At 52.9% G+C, this 14,755-nt stretch overlaps 1 protein-coding gene and 1 pseudogene across 1 annotated transcript; both read right to left on the bottom strand.

Moving 5' to 3' along the window:
- Nucleotides 1–331: 331 nt before the first annotated feature.
- Nucleotides 332–5,285, bottom strand: LOC136519473 (putative receptor protein kinase ZmPK1; annotated as a pseudogene).
- Nucleotides 5,286–5,887: 602 nt separating this feature from the next.
- LOC136520268 (uncharacterized) lies at nucleotides 5,888–6,506 on the bottom strand. The gene has a single exon (XM_066513719.1). It carries the CDS (start codon nucleotides 6,447–6,449, stop codon nucleotides 5,904–5,906), a length of 546 nt encoding a protein of 181 aa, XP_066369816.1. The 5' UTR covers nucleotides 6,450–6,506; the 3' UTR covers nucleotides 5,888–5,903.
- Nucleotides 6,507–14,755: the final 8,249 nt, after the last annotated feature.

The following is a 14,755-nucleotide window of genomic DNA, read 5'->3' as shown; positions in this document are numbered from 1 at the left end:
AGACTATAGAATACCTTTTGAATAAATACTACAATTTTCAGACTACATAATAGTAGCATGGCATATCCTATTCAAATATGAAATTATGAACGGAGAAAATAAACATAGGCCCCGTTCGCTTGTCTTAAAAATGGCTGGTTCGGTTTCTTTTTCCAGCCAGAACAGTGTTTTACTCTCACAACAATTCAGCCGGAACAGTATTTTTCAGCCAGTTTCAGACCAGCGAACGGGCCATAGGAGAAAAAGAAGTGATATCATTGGCCTATGGCATAGCTATCTTATATGGGACCAAAAGGAGGCATACACACCACAAATTCATCAAGGAGCAAACTCAATCGATAGAATAGCGCTTCATAGTGCTACTAGCTTCATGGAACTGAAAGAAGCTGCTGCACCACATTTTCCATGGTGGGCCTCATGTTTCGGTCTTCCTGTACGCATGAAACAGCCAACTTGATCATTGCTCTGGCCTGCATGCCATTGAAGTGGCCATTCAGTCTAGGGTCAATGAAGCCAGGGATCCATGCCTGTGTGCTGGCCTGCATCTTTGTGTTCTCTTCAAGCATCCTAACAAGCCTTGTAATAGCCATTTCAACTGTCTCGTCTGCATTTGCTGACCATTCTGAAACACGAGCTCCCTCGAGCAGTTCTAGAAGCACCACTCCAAAGCTGTAGACGTCAACTTTTGCTGTTATTGGGAGGTTAGAAACCCACTCAGGAGCTATGTAGCCTCTAGTACCGCATATCCATGATATACTTTTATTGGACCCACCTCTGATCAGGAGTTTCGCTAGGCCAAAGTCAGTGATCTCCGGCTCCAAGTTCTCGTCCAACAGTATGTTCCCAGGCTTCACGTCGCAGTGGATGACCCACTCCAAGCACTCATGGTGAAGATACACCAGTCCTTTTGCCACTCCTAGAGCAATGCTAAACCTCTGCTTCCACTCAAGTAAGATCGGTGACCCCACTGTACCAAACAAGGCTTTGTCCAATGAACCATTCTTCACGAATTCCAAGACTAGTATCCTGTGAGGACCGTCGGAACAAAACCCCCAAATTCTCACTAGATTCATATGGTAAATCCTGCCAATCACACCCAGTTCTTGCTGAAATTCAGCTTCACCTTGGTTTATGTCTGCCAGCTTTTTCACTGCTACTTCCGTCTTGTCTTCCAACACCCCTTTGTATAAAACACCAGATGCACCCCTTCCAAGCTCGTGTGTAAATTTTCTAGTAGTTCTCTGCAGTTCCTTGTAAGTGTACCTGCGAAAGTGGTTGGTAATCATTTCATACCCAACCTCAGCTGGCCATACTCCTCTTAGTTGTCTGCCCTCTCTTCTCAAAATAAACCACCAGCTTAACACAAGAAATATCACCTCCACCAGAAAAATTGCTGATAAGAGCCCAGCCACATACCAGTATTTTGGTCCACTGTGGCTTCCCTCAGTCATATCCAACAGATTAGCTGTCACATTTGTGCTTAGTGCACCACTACACCCAGAACTGTATTTAGGACCAAAAGATTGTGAGTGTGGAATAGAGGATTCTAGCACTTCCACATCCTCAGGGAGCTTGATGTAGGTAGAGCCAGCTAAACCTGGTTTGGTGACTCCAACAATATCAAACTTTATATAGCATTTTTTTTCTCGATCACGCAAAATGTTTGCGCGTCTTTGTATTAAGGTAGAGAAAAAGTTTAATACAACACGCCTTAGCGGCTTCCTAGGTGGTCATAAGTGTAGTACATGGATGCTCGGACCTTCCTAAGGTACTGAAAGCTATGTTGTTACATTAGAAACCCCGACTAGCGACACCGGCTATGAGGCCTATGCCCTGGCTGCCGAGCGGCGGCGGCGCCGCTTGCGCGCGCCCACGTCGCCATCCAGTGGGAACAACTCACGTAGCGCCTGCATATTATCGGGGTCACCGCTGAAGATTTCGTCATATGCCTTCAGGACCGACGTAGACGGCGATGGCATTCCGCTGGTTAGTCCTAGGCGCTTGAGCACAAGGTGCTCACCTCGCTTGGACGTCGGTATATGCGATATGCTCTGCGCCGCTATCCGCCTACTCCTCTTGGGAAGTGCGGGCGGTGTATGTCCGACGTTGGCCGTATCGCTTCCAGGCAGCTTCAGGAGTGGCGGCTGCCTTGCCTTTGTGACTAGCTCGGTAAAGCGCTTGAGACGTCTGTCGGCAGAGGTCGTCTGAGGAGACGGAGTGCGGTTGACGATGTCCGTGGCAACCCCGACCATCAAGTCTCCTTGGGTGGCTACCCCGACCAGCGCTGGGTCAGGGCGTGCCTCGGCATCCACGATGTCGGGCTGTCCCCTCCGTGGTGGCGTGACCTGTGGTGGGCCTTGCACAGACGACAACGGAGGCGAGTCTGTCGTCCACTGGGCAGTCTTCATCGGAGAACGGGAGTCCACCGGCGATGCATCCACCTGAGAGGCCGCCGCAACAGCAGGTGAGCATCCAGGCGTTGGGGCTCATGCTGAGGAGCTCACGATGAGCGAGGCGGCGAGCTCCTCCAACATTGGGTCGACCCATGCAGGAGGCCCTGTACACGCGCTGACGCGAACAGCTCCAACGCCAGCGGATCTGGCTCGGGGAAGCAGTGTGCAGCAGCAGAGGCAATGGCGTTGTTGTCGACTCGTCGTAGTCGGCATGCGCTCCCAAGCTGTCGTTCCTCGCTGACTTACTCCGGCGTCGCCACCGCCGTCGTCGGGTTCCGCTGCCACCCCCCCCCCCCCCCCCACGCGGCACCCAGCACAGCCCTGTCCGAGCTCGGTGAACCACCATAGGACGCGTGCTGGGAGGCCGGCGGGTTGCCGCCATGAGCGGCGTGCCGCGGTCGGTCGCCACCCTTCGCCGTCGATGCTGAAGCATGCCTGGGTCGCTTGCAGTCCCTGACGAGGTGGCGGTAACCGTGGCAGCGCAGGCAACGCCGTGGCAACCGGCAGGTCGCTACTCGCTGCGAGTAGGAAAGGCAGTTGAAGCATCTGTCGTGAAGCTCCGGGGGACCTTCCGGGTCTGTAGATGCTGCTTTGTGCCACAATGAGGCTCTAGCCGGTCGTAGGTCGTACCTCCTGCCGGGGGAAGGATCTCCCGCCACCCATCGACGTCGGGGACGGAGACCCATTCGCGGCGACCAAGGCGCTGGTGGGCAGGAATACGGCCATCCACTCGCCGAGCAAGCATGCCGCACACCAGCTATGGGCATGGCTGGCTGCGCTTCCTTCGCCTTTGCCCGGAACCCTACCGGTCCCGCCTTCGCTTTGCCACAGCCCAAAATCATGAATGAACGAGTCTGGACGCGCGGCGGGGACACAGCGGCCGGCTTCGTCGGGCGACGAGCGGCAACCAGGTAGGTGGCAGGGTGGTCGTCGTCGGCATCCGCCCACCGGCGGCACTTCATGCGCCCTCCCGCAGTGCCGCCAGGGTAGGACGGAGCTGCGTCCGGTGAGAGGGTGGGTGAGCTGGGGGTGCCCGGAGGCACCACGACATCCTGACTTGGGTCCCCGACGCCCATGGACCCAGAAGGCCCAGTCTTGGCCTCAAATGGCGTGGAGTGGTCGTCGGCGGTGGAGGCAGCGCTCCCTGCGCCGGTCAGTAGCGTCGAGGGCCCGTGGGAGGCCGAGTCGGCTGCGGTGGCCGGTCCCGGCAGCGGAGGAGGCGGGGGCGCACCAAATCTAGGCCTCTCGTGAGGCCGCGGGGCGCTCGTGGGGGCAGCGTCTTCCACCGGTGGCGTAGAGGGCGGAGAGGCGCCGGCAGTCGCCCGGCCGCGCCGCGGAGATGCACGGCCGCCGGTCGGCGGCGGGGATGGGGGCGCCCGGGGCGCCTTGTCGTGCGCCCTAGCACCTGGACCCGCGCGAGGATGCGGCTCAGAGGGAAGTGGGGAGGGAGGGGAGGGGCGGCCGGTGCTGTCGCCGGCGCCGCCAGCGGCGGCGAGGATGGGAGCGCCCAGGGCGCCTCGTCGCACACCCCAGAACCCGGACCTCCATGAGGATGCGGCTCAGAGGGGGGTGGGGAGGTGGGGGAGGGAGGGGAGGCGGCGGCGGCAGCGCAAAGGGGCCCGCCAGGGGCAGCTAGGGTTTTGGGGTCGAGGTCATGGCGTTGCTCATGTGATGAGGATTCACTTTATATAGCATTCACCCGTTCCTTCAAAGTATTTGAACCCCTTGCAACTACAGGTGCTCATGCATATGTTCTTGCAAGTATGGAAAGCAACAGAGTGGTGCACATCTTGATCATGCCCCAAGAAATCAGTGCTGGGTAGTTTCACAAATCTCATCTTCTGCCTCCCATTTCAACTTACTGTGAGCTTGGGCTTGCAGCCTTTTCTCCCATCACTTGGGTCAATGGCCTCATAGCCAGGTGCGCATGTTCAGGTAGGCGCAGGCGTATACACACATATTCCATTCTGGCCACACAAACCACGTACATAGCAGAGCCGAGAGTATGCCATCCATGAGACGATCCATGTCCCATTGTTATCCATACTGTACAGCCTGAGATTGCCATCATAGTCTAGTGTCAGTCTCCTCACGATCCCAGGACCTGAATCAGATGATGTAAAGCTCAGATTGTCACTTCCAAGGAAATGCCCAGAGCTATCAAGAACGCCAATTATGGTGCTAATAAATGAGTTTCTTTGTTTTCCCCAGATATTGATATCTGGATCTGGCCAGTAGATGATTGAGATGTCCTTCTCATCGTCAAATAGCGTAAGTAGATGCTGATCATCAAAATGGAAGCTGTAATGGCCAGGAACGAGTAGAGTCTGAGTAGCTACCAGCTTTGTAGCCACAGTGATGTTCTGGATGGGTAGCAAGGTATCAGTAGGAGAATCAAAACTTTGCCACAGAATTGCATCACCTTTTCCCTTGATGACGAGAGATTTCCCGTATCCAGCAGCTGAGCTCCGTCGGCATGATCAGAAGAGCTCACGTTGTTGGTCCATGCGATCTAGCCATTGTAATCTTTTACAACCATGGTCCCATGGATGTCAAACTCGACTCTGGATCCCCAGGTGTACACAGGGTGGAGATGATTCGCGCTCCAGACGACGGTCTTCTCAGCTGAGTGGAGACCCATATGGAGAAGACAGTGGCATTAGATGAGCTGTTGTAGAAGCCACAGGTGAACGTGCCATCTGGTGATAAGAGCACGTAGGAGCTGTGCTCTACAAAGAGCGAGGAACCTGGCAAGAGAAAATCATGGGCTGAAACGTGCACAAGCAGATGGATCAAGGCGAGGAGGAACAGAGAGGTGCTATGCATATCCATTGTTCTCGGTAGTATCGGAACAATGGAACTGGCATGTCAAATGGTCATGACTCATGAGGGCACACTGGTATAGCATCCTACTGTTGATGCACTGTACAAAGGGGAATGGTCTTTTCTTGCCTGTTCGTTTGGTTGATAAGTCATGGCTGAAAGTACTGTTGGCTGATTTGTTGTGAGAGAAACATACTGTTCGTTGGCTAAAAAAAGTATGGCTTATAAGCCAAGTGAACAGGGTGTTTGCAGGCGACTGAGTTCATCTGCGTAGAAACTTCACATGTAGAAGTGCTGCTGGAGCTTTCTGAGGTGACTCCAGATTATTATTTGAGCCAGACAGCCAACAAACCTTCATGAAACACGTAGGAAGGGAAAGTAACTGTTAGACTTTGAATTAGTGAGCTCTGCAAAATGGGCCTCATGTTTGCTGCACATGATGAATTGACGCCTTACAAATTTTTGTAAATATGACAGGGAAAGAAGTTGAAATTTTTTCCTTGACTGAACAGGAGCTTTAACGGAGAACCCTTTCTCTACAAAACAGAAACACACAAAAAGTACATAAACTGCAAGATCACAAACAACTTACTGGTTCATGATGCCACTGATCGATCTGCTGTTTTATCAGGATCTCCCTTGAGCTTTGGGCGTTCCGGCAGTAGCGAGATCTCCCTTGTGCTTGAGCTTTGGTCGTTCAGCAGTGAGACCCAGTTTCGGGAAGAGGCGGAACACGATGTTCTTCTTGGCATCCTGCACCTCCTTGTCCGCTGCGTCCTTCACGCGGGCGACGTCGGCTGCGTGCTCCTCCTTGAGCCGAGCGACAGCAGCAGCGTGCTCGTCCTGGAGCTTAGCCACCTCGGCCGCGCGCTCCTTCTTGAGGTGCTCTGTGAGCTGTGCGACTGCAGCTGCGTGCTCCTCCTGGAGCTTAGCGACTACGGACGCGCGCTCTGCCTTCACCTCCTCGCCATGCGCGGTGCATGCCTTGTGATGCTCATCCGCGAGTCGGCGGACCTCGGCCGCGTGATGAGCATTTGCGACGCTCAACGCCTCCTTGAGCTGAGCGACGTGGTCCGCGTGCTTGTCTCTCACGGCGCGCACCTGCTCCTTGAGGTGGGCGACCTCCCCTCTGGTCGCCTGCCGCTCCTTTCCCTTTTCATCAAGCTCTGTCATGGCCTTCTTCGCCAACTCTGACGCCTCCGCAACGCACCAGTCCCCGCGTGTGCGTGTCGGAAAAGGATTTGCGCTTCCTCGTTAGTTCCTGCTGCTGCGGCGCCGGCGGCCCTGTATCTGTACGTACGTAGTGTGGAGGTGAAATTACTGGAGTATCTTTTGTTTTTTAATATAACTAAAAATTACTTAAAATATATAGGTACCAGTCCCGCATGTTTTGGTACCGATCCCACGTGTTTTGGTACTTCCTCCATCCCAAAATAAGTGATGTTTTTTACTTTTACACTTCTTGTTTGACCATTCGTTCTATTTAGTTTTTTTATAAATAATAAAATAAATAAGTCAGTATTAAAGTATCTCTAATGATAGAATAAGTTATAACAAAATAAATAGTATTTATATAAAAAATTTGAATAAGACGAACGGTCAAATAAGAAGTCTAGAAGTCAAAAACATCATTTATTTTGGGATAGAGGGAGTACTTCCCCGTACTTTTTGGTTTTTTTTTCTTGATACTTCATATTTTTTCATCGTCCGATCTGAACTAATGGATGGTGCACGTACTTTCCAACCACCCTAAAACTTGTAAAAGTAAAAATGAATCCAACGGGAAGGTTGAGTAGTTGCACATAAACATTAATGTGGTATACACAGCCTATTTCCATGTATTTCAAAATGAATAAGTATCTAAATTCAAGTTGTCCGAGTTTTTTCTTCAAAATAGATAGCCTCAATCAACCGTATAAGAAAATAAAGTTGCATATGGAGTGCACTAAGTAATCATCAATAAAAACACAGCAATGAATAATCAGACAAAAGTAGATTCCCAACTTCATTAATAATCAAATGGAAAACAGGTGACGTTGTTACTGGTACCAGCGCTCCCCCTCCCCCTGTTCTGGCAAGTTTTGCTTACCGAATCTTCGGAATGACAAATTTTGGTAGCCAAGGAAGCAGTCCCTAAATTATTCCATTTATTAGTCATATACCCTACTAAAGCATCTTCTTTTTCTATGCTAAGTCTACCAATAAAAACCTTCTTCACTAAGATAACCCTCCTCTACTCACCCCACAAAGTGTACCAAGAAAATAACCCTCTACAAATTGAACCATCTAAATTGCTTCTCAATGTTCTCTCTCCTTCTCACTCACATCTAATGGTTGAGATCGCGTATGGTACTCCTGCAGCTCCCACGCCCGCGCCCCAGCAACGCGAAGGCTCGGCCCGGGTTCGATTCCATCCCGCGCCCCATTTTGTTCCGTTCGAGAGAAAAAAAGAAACGACGGGTGAGATCGGGGCGGGTGGGGAAACGGCGGCTGCACACGGAGGAGTAGGGTACGGTAGGGGCGATGACACCCCGACGCTCGGCGCGATCGAGGATGCGGCAGTTGCCGACTCCTCTCCCCCACGCCCCACGCGCAGACTCCTCTCCCCGATGCCCCACGCGCTGACGACCACCTCTTCCAGATCGGCATCGCGACACCGCACGAGCGGAGGCTGCCGGTTGCGGATGCTGGGTCACCGACCGCAGGGGCTAGGAAGCTGTGCGTGGCCACGGCGTGGAGTCGCCAGCCGCGGACTCCACTTCCGATCTGTAAGATATCAGTGCTTCTCTCTCTCTCCCTCCTCCCTGGCTAATCCGATTTGGTGGAGCCGTAGGGTTTGGCTGCCCCGATCTGCGTTGTTTTGTTTCGGTGCTCCAGTGGTGGATTCGTTTGGTAACTAGAAAAGCCGTGCCTCCCTTGGAGCCCCCATACTTTCAACAACTATGGTATTTTTATTTTTCTTATTTGTTTGAAGTCGAATTAAAAGCCACAACTTAGCCGAATTACATTGCAGACACTATGTCTGACTGACATAATAAATCGCATAGGACTAAACCTTTGTGCATTGGAAATAGGCATTTGGGACTGACATACCAATTTTCAGAGATTGTTTTCTAAAAGAACTACCTGACGGACGTCTTGGACAGGAAGAAGTCACGGAATCTCTTTTTGTCAAGGAGACCGGCAATGACAATTCCGTCTTCGCACTGGACCGCCTGACTGACACCATGGAAAAGCTGCAGCTCTTCTACAACGACAATGTGCTCCTCAAGGCTCCTCAAGGTTGTTAAGATATGTTTTTCAAAACCTAAAGTTAGTTGCTAGCTTTGGATTACAGCTATTCTAACAACCTTAAACGCAGTGATTAACATTTCCTTTTACCTAAATATTCACCGCATCTTTGTCCATTCTTGAGTGTTTTTCCTCTTAATTAATTGGTACTTGCTGTCTGATACAGTCTTAATTGAGCATACACAGGCCTCCTAAAATGATTCGCTTTTGGGCTGTGGTTGGCTGCACAAGAAGTCACTAGGAAATGGAATGGACATGCAGTCAGTATTCCTTTATCTTCTCTATGTGCAAGATGGTAACAGTGAAAGAGCTATACTTGGAATGATGTTTCTGAAATACGAACAAGTGATCTAGATGCTTGGGTACTTTTGCCATTTTGATCTGTGAAATCAAATGAAAATTCACGAAACTGATCCATAGACCGTAATCGTGCCATTTTGAAATTCTCTTTGTTTTAAATGAGCTCATTTAAGGTTGAAATAAAGTTCAAGATGCACTTGTATATATTCAGGTCATGATTCAATGCTTTAGAAAATTTAATCTTTCTGTATGAGACTATAATTATATCGTAACCCTTTTTAAAGGCAATTCATGTTGACTTTTTGAATTTTTATTGGCTGCTATCCTACTACAAGTTGTTTGTGATGCTTCATTTTTTGTATGCATATTTTAATGCAAGAAAAACAGTAGTTATTCTTTCATTGCATATGAAATATTAGACATGTGCGTGTCGCACGTGCATGTCTACTTTAAATTTTATAGAATTAACTTTGAATTTAATGTGGCCCCGTAGTGTTAGCACGGGCAATATACTTATCGGTGTTTCGAATAAACACCAATGAGTAAATTTGTGTTAATGCGCGTCTGGTCCGGATGGTGTGCTAAAAAGACACAAGGTTTATACTAGTTTTGGTAGAATGTTCCTACGTCCAGTTTGTGGCTGCTGCTCGTGTTATTTGCAATGAACAGTTCGTATTAGGGGTTACAAACAGACGAGAGAGGGAAAGATCCCAAGTCTCTGATGGAAAGATCGAATAGGTGCTAAGAGCTTGGTCGCTGCTCAGCTATGTGTGATGTGATGCGTGGTGTGTTCAATCGATCTGTCTCTTTAGTAGGGTGCCCTACCTTTCCTTTTATAGACCAAGGGGACGCAACGATTACAGATGTGAGAGAGAAGAAAAACCAGAGGCCAAGGAGGTCATTCAAAGATGTCGGGTCTTCATTTTCCTCTGAGCGAATCCCGCTGACACGACAAACGGTGCCAGAGATAACTTCATGCTGGGTGCATGTCCGCTGATCCTGATAGGGCTGCACTGGGCGTCTATCCGTTGATGATGCCATGTTCTGGCTTTGTTAGCAAGTGGTCACGTCCCATCCCGCCCCGGTGGGCGGTGCGATGGACCAGGGTACTGATCAGCGATCCTACGGGGAGCGGTCGGCGCAGTGACCGTGTGTCCATTACTGTAGATGATGTGAGTTTCCTCTTGGACCATAGTGGTTGTCGTATGCTTCCATTAGGATCCGCGCCTGAGGGCAAATGGCGGCGCCCACAACACTGTAAAACAAATATCGGCGCCTACAACATTGTTCGGGATCTGGCATGCCTGGAAGGGCTTAAAGCGCTCGTCTTGTCATATCCTGACGGTACTTTCCTGTAGGCGTGTAGGATATGGTCCTCGGTATTACGGTTGACTTGAGTGCCTTGCCTTATCTGCACGTGTAGTTATGAAGGAGCAGCACGCAGACGTCGGGTGAGGCGGAGCCAGCCCTTAGACGTTGGGTGAGGTGGAGCTAGCCCCTAGAGTCAGGCGAGGCAGAGCTAGCCCCCGGACGTCGGGTGAGGCGGAGCCGACCGTTAGACATCGGGCGAGGCGGAGTCTGCCCTCAGACGTCAGGCGAGGCGGAGCCAGCCCTCGGACGTCGGGCGAGGCAGAGCCAACCCTCGGGGTTTGGGCGAGGCGGAGCCAGCCCTCGGGGGTTGGACAAGGCGGAGTCTGCCCTTAGATGTCGGGCGAGGCAGAGCCAGTCCTCGGGGGTCGAGCGAGACAGAGTCTGCCCTTAGACGTTAGGCGTGGCGGATCCAGTCCTCTAGATTCAGCTTGAGGCGGGGCCCATGGTCTCGGTGGACGGACGAGGAGTGACCCGACAAGCCGTGTAATCGTGCTCTTGATCGCGCGGATGAATCTATGCTGACGATCATTAGCTCCTCCTCTTTGGGTACTATAATATTGGTCCCTGACAGTAGCCCCCGAGCCCCTGGGCGATTCGAGTAGAATTGCCTAGGTTTTTTTGACTTGCCAGCAGGTGCACGTGAGCGCACCCGATAGGTGTAGCCCCCGAGTCTGTAGAGGAGTAGGATACTCCTTCGGAGGGTTTTCCGAAAGAGAGGATTTTGAGTGCCCTGGCCCTCTATTGTTGCCCATGGCGTGCCCTGAAGATGGCGATTTCTTCTTCGCCGAGGTCGGACCCTTCATGGGTATGGTCGTGAGATTTGGTGGTTGTTTAGCTGGATAGCTCAATTGGGATCCTAGTATCCCGTTCATGGGGACCTAGCTAGGGTCAGCCCGGCTGAGACTCGATCGTGGGCCAAGACTCCCGTGAAGCTTGTGCGCCTAAGTTTTGGCTGCTCATGGGCCCATGCTTTGTCGTAAGGGTGCCTTGGGACGGCCGTCGAAACCGTTGATGGACCAGCCCTCAAACTCCTAGGCCCAGGTGGCCAGAGGAACGCTTTTTGACCCGTATCTCTTTTGCTGGTAAAGAAATCTGGTCTACCCAAGGAGGCAAAACGTCCGGTGCGCCTTCGGAGGGAAAGGATAGAGATTACGAGCGCATATCCCATGACGTGACATGGTGGTGGATCGTGGCAGGCGCGCAGATCCAGGCGGATAGTTGCCTTCCTCGCATCTGTCGCCCCTATAAAACCAAAGGGTTTGCCCCCAGGGTTTCATACTTTACCTCTTTGCCTTTGCATCTACAACCTCCACCACCAATCGCCTAAGCCTCCCGCATCCGTGTCTCAGCCATCGTTGAATTCGCATCCACCCACTCCAATCCTCCATTGGAGCCATGGTGCCACTCCGATATCACCCTCCAGTGCCTAGAGGGCCTCATTCGTCGTGGTCTTCTTTGCGCGTGGATGAGGATGCGCCATCGCCGCCCGATGGCTATATAGTGTCCTTCGCTCAGTTCCACAAGCGGGGATTCGCCACCCCCGGCCACAAGTTTCTTCAGGGATTGCTGCACTACTGCAAGGTTGAGCTGCAGCACCTTAATCCCAACAGAATCTAGCACATTGTGGCATTCATCGCCCTATGTGAGGGATTCCTAGGGATTAGTCCCCACTTCTACCTATGGTAGTACTTCTTCGCCGTCACCCTCCTAAAGAAGCGGGAGAAGAAGCAAGAGCTAAACGTGCCGATGGGATGCACTGGCATTCAACTCCGCAACAATCGGGTCAACGAGTATCAGCCAATGCGTCTGTCGACCTCCAACAAAGGGTGGCATTCGCATTGGTTCTACATCAAGAACGACATAGTCTTCCCCTTGCCAGAGTTCACCGGGCGCCTCATCGAAGAGGTCCTGGACTCATGGAGGAAGTGGGGATTCCCAGAGAAAGATAAGAAGAGAATCTAGGACCATCTTGCTACCATTCGAATCCTAAAGGAGAGGGGCATGAAGGGGTCGGGGATCATCGGTGCCTACCACATGTGGAGGGTGATGCCGCTGATGAGGCGCGCACTTCCCCTACACATGATGGCGCTCGGGGCATCACTCGACAGGATGACGCTCGCCGAGGGAGCACTCTCCCCCTCCAAAGTGGCGCAATGCATCAAGGAGGTGATGGAGCCTCTGTGGGATGATGCCAATGCTATCCTTGATTTTGTGTATCTGGTGCTGGGGCACCCCCAATGCGGTCGGAACCAGGGTACATCGTCTTTGTAAGTTTTCTTTCCTCGTGGCTCCTTTTTAATTGAACTCTCGACCTCTTGATGCTGATATTGAGATAGGGGGACCCAGCGAAGAAACTCATTCTTATGGATCACCCAGTTCCACTGCCGAAGGACCCGTCCGTGATGGCGGCCAACCGTGTCGTGGTCGAGCGGCAGTGGAAGGCAAAGGAGGACGAGAGGAGGAAGAAGCAGTAGAAGCTGCGGGCATGGGAGTGAGGGGTGGACACGTATAGTGACGACGACGACGATGAGGAAGACAACAAGGTAGTTGCCGACACCTAGTGGGATGACCTGGAGAGCGAGGATACACTGACATGTATCCACTCGTCCTTGTAGGGACTCTTCTCATTCCATGCAGGGGGAGGCGAGTGCATGAGGCTAGAGGAGGCGGGCTAGATCGTCGGCCCATCCTCAGAACCAGCAGGGGCAGGCAGATCCGCCGCCGCGCTCGAGGTTCCAACAGAGAGGGTGGCCCCACTGCCGCACCTAAAGATCTAGCAGGGGCAGGCGGATCTACCACCATGCCCGAGGTGCCAGTGGAGGGGGTGGCTTTGTTGTCACGCCCTAAGAGCCAACCAAGGCGGGCAGATCTGCCACTGCGCTCGAGGTGTCGATGGAGGGGGGTGGCTCCGTCGTCGTGCCCTGGGATGCAAGGGAGGCAAACCCCTCTACCCAGGAGCAGGGACGGGCACAGAATGGCCCCGCCCCGATGAGGTGTAGCAAGGACCTAGGGGTTTGTCCCCCAAACGCATCCTCCGCCCAACAGCACCGATGTAAGTCATTAACTCCTTTGTTTTCTCTATTTTTCTCTGTTTTTAGCATGACTCATGCCTTTTGTTTCTTATAGCATCCCGAGACAGGGCAAGTCTTTGGCACTGGCTCCCAAGAAGAGCGTCACCATTCAGGCAAGGCGGCGGCTGTCGGTTGATGTCGCACCCGCTTCGGGCAGGAGTGGTGCCAGCGTCACTGCCTCATCGGCCGATCAAGTGCCACCCGCAGTGGCACCCATGCCCTCGCCAGGACAAGCAGGCGTGGGGGCTTGAAGGACGCCCTCGGAGGTCACTAAAGAACTGGTGATGGAGGCAGTGCCGCTGCCGATGATGGGTCGGTTGGAGCTTCCGATCACGCTCATGGCGCCGACCCCGGTAGGCGCGATGTAGCCAGATGAGGCCTCACCAAGGCAGGTGGAGGTGGTGGTGGCCATGACAGATGGGCCATGGCCGGACACCACCATGGCGGCACCCGAGGCAGCGGTGCGACCTGCACCTTTGGCGGCCCAAATGATGGCTCTCGACATGGGCCGGACGGAGGGGGACATGGCCGAGTGGTCCCCGAGCATCGTGGCAGTGGTGGAGAGGACCAGCGGGGGGTCGCCCTTGGCCCTGGTGTTGGGAGGCAGCCACTCGCCTACGTGTGGCGAGGCTCTGCTCTAGTGGATCGATCCGCAAGACCCGACATCGACACTCTTCTTGCTCGATGATGCTACTGAGAGCATAGAGAGGGAGAGTCTCAACGAGGGGATCTTGGTCATGCTAGAAGCTCTGAACCAGGCCAGGGGCACCCTGCGCGACGTTGTCATTCCCACCGGCCGGGTATTCACTTAATCTTGCTTTTCGCCCTCTTCTTTATTCATGTGTTTTTGTGTTCCGACCATCTTGTTTTTTCAGTCCCATATCGCTCGCAGCCGGGAGAAATCCCGGTTCCTTCATGAGTAGAAGGAGAGCTAGGACCGCCTTATCGATGAGGCCCGTCTGCAAGGGGATGTGTCCACCCAGCTTGTTGCCGCCCAACAGAGGATGGCCGAGCTAACTCCCGTAGCCGATGAGGCAGTCGGTCTCCGGCTATGGGAGGACGAGGCCCGTTGGGACATGGAGGAGGCCGAGAAGGCATTTGAGGAACTATCAGCGAGGGCGCGATAGGATGAGGAGGAGGCCTCCAGAGTCCAGAGGGAGCGGGTTGAGCTACTCCAGAGGGACGCCGAGGCTCGCCAGCGGATCCTCAACCTCCTGGCTGAGGTAGAGAAGGAAAGGGAGCTCAAGCTAGGAGTAGAGGAGAGGTTCATGGCCCTGTAGCAGAGGGTGAACCTAGATACCGAGGTTATTGCCCGGCTATGCAAGGAGCGAGACGAGCTGTGCTAGACCATGGAGAGGCTCCGCTCGAAGCACGACGTGGCCCACGGGGAGCACGGCCAGGCCGCCTGAGAGCGCGATGAGGCACAGCAGAGGATCGGCTCCCTCT

The sequence above is a fragment of the Miscanthus floridulus genome, chromosome 18, assembly GCF_019320115.1.
Source record: "Miscanthus floridulus cultivar M001 chromosome 18, ASM1932011v1, whole genome shotgun sequence".
Lineage (NCBI taxonomy): Eukaryota > Viridiplantae > Streptophyta > Magnoliopsida > Poales > Poaceae > Miscanthus > Miscanthus floridulus.
Note: the sequence above shows the minus strand (reverse complement) of the source record. Positions and strands in the feature narration are given on the sequence as shown.

Excerpts from the sequence above, each read along its gene's own strand:
- LOC136520268 (XM_066513719.1), bottom strand. The coding sequence starts at position 6,449 with ATGACAGAGCTTGATGAAAAGGGAAAGGAGCGGCAGGCGACCAGAGGG.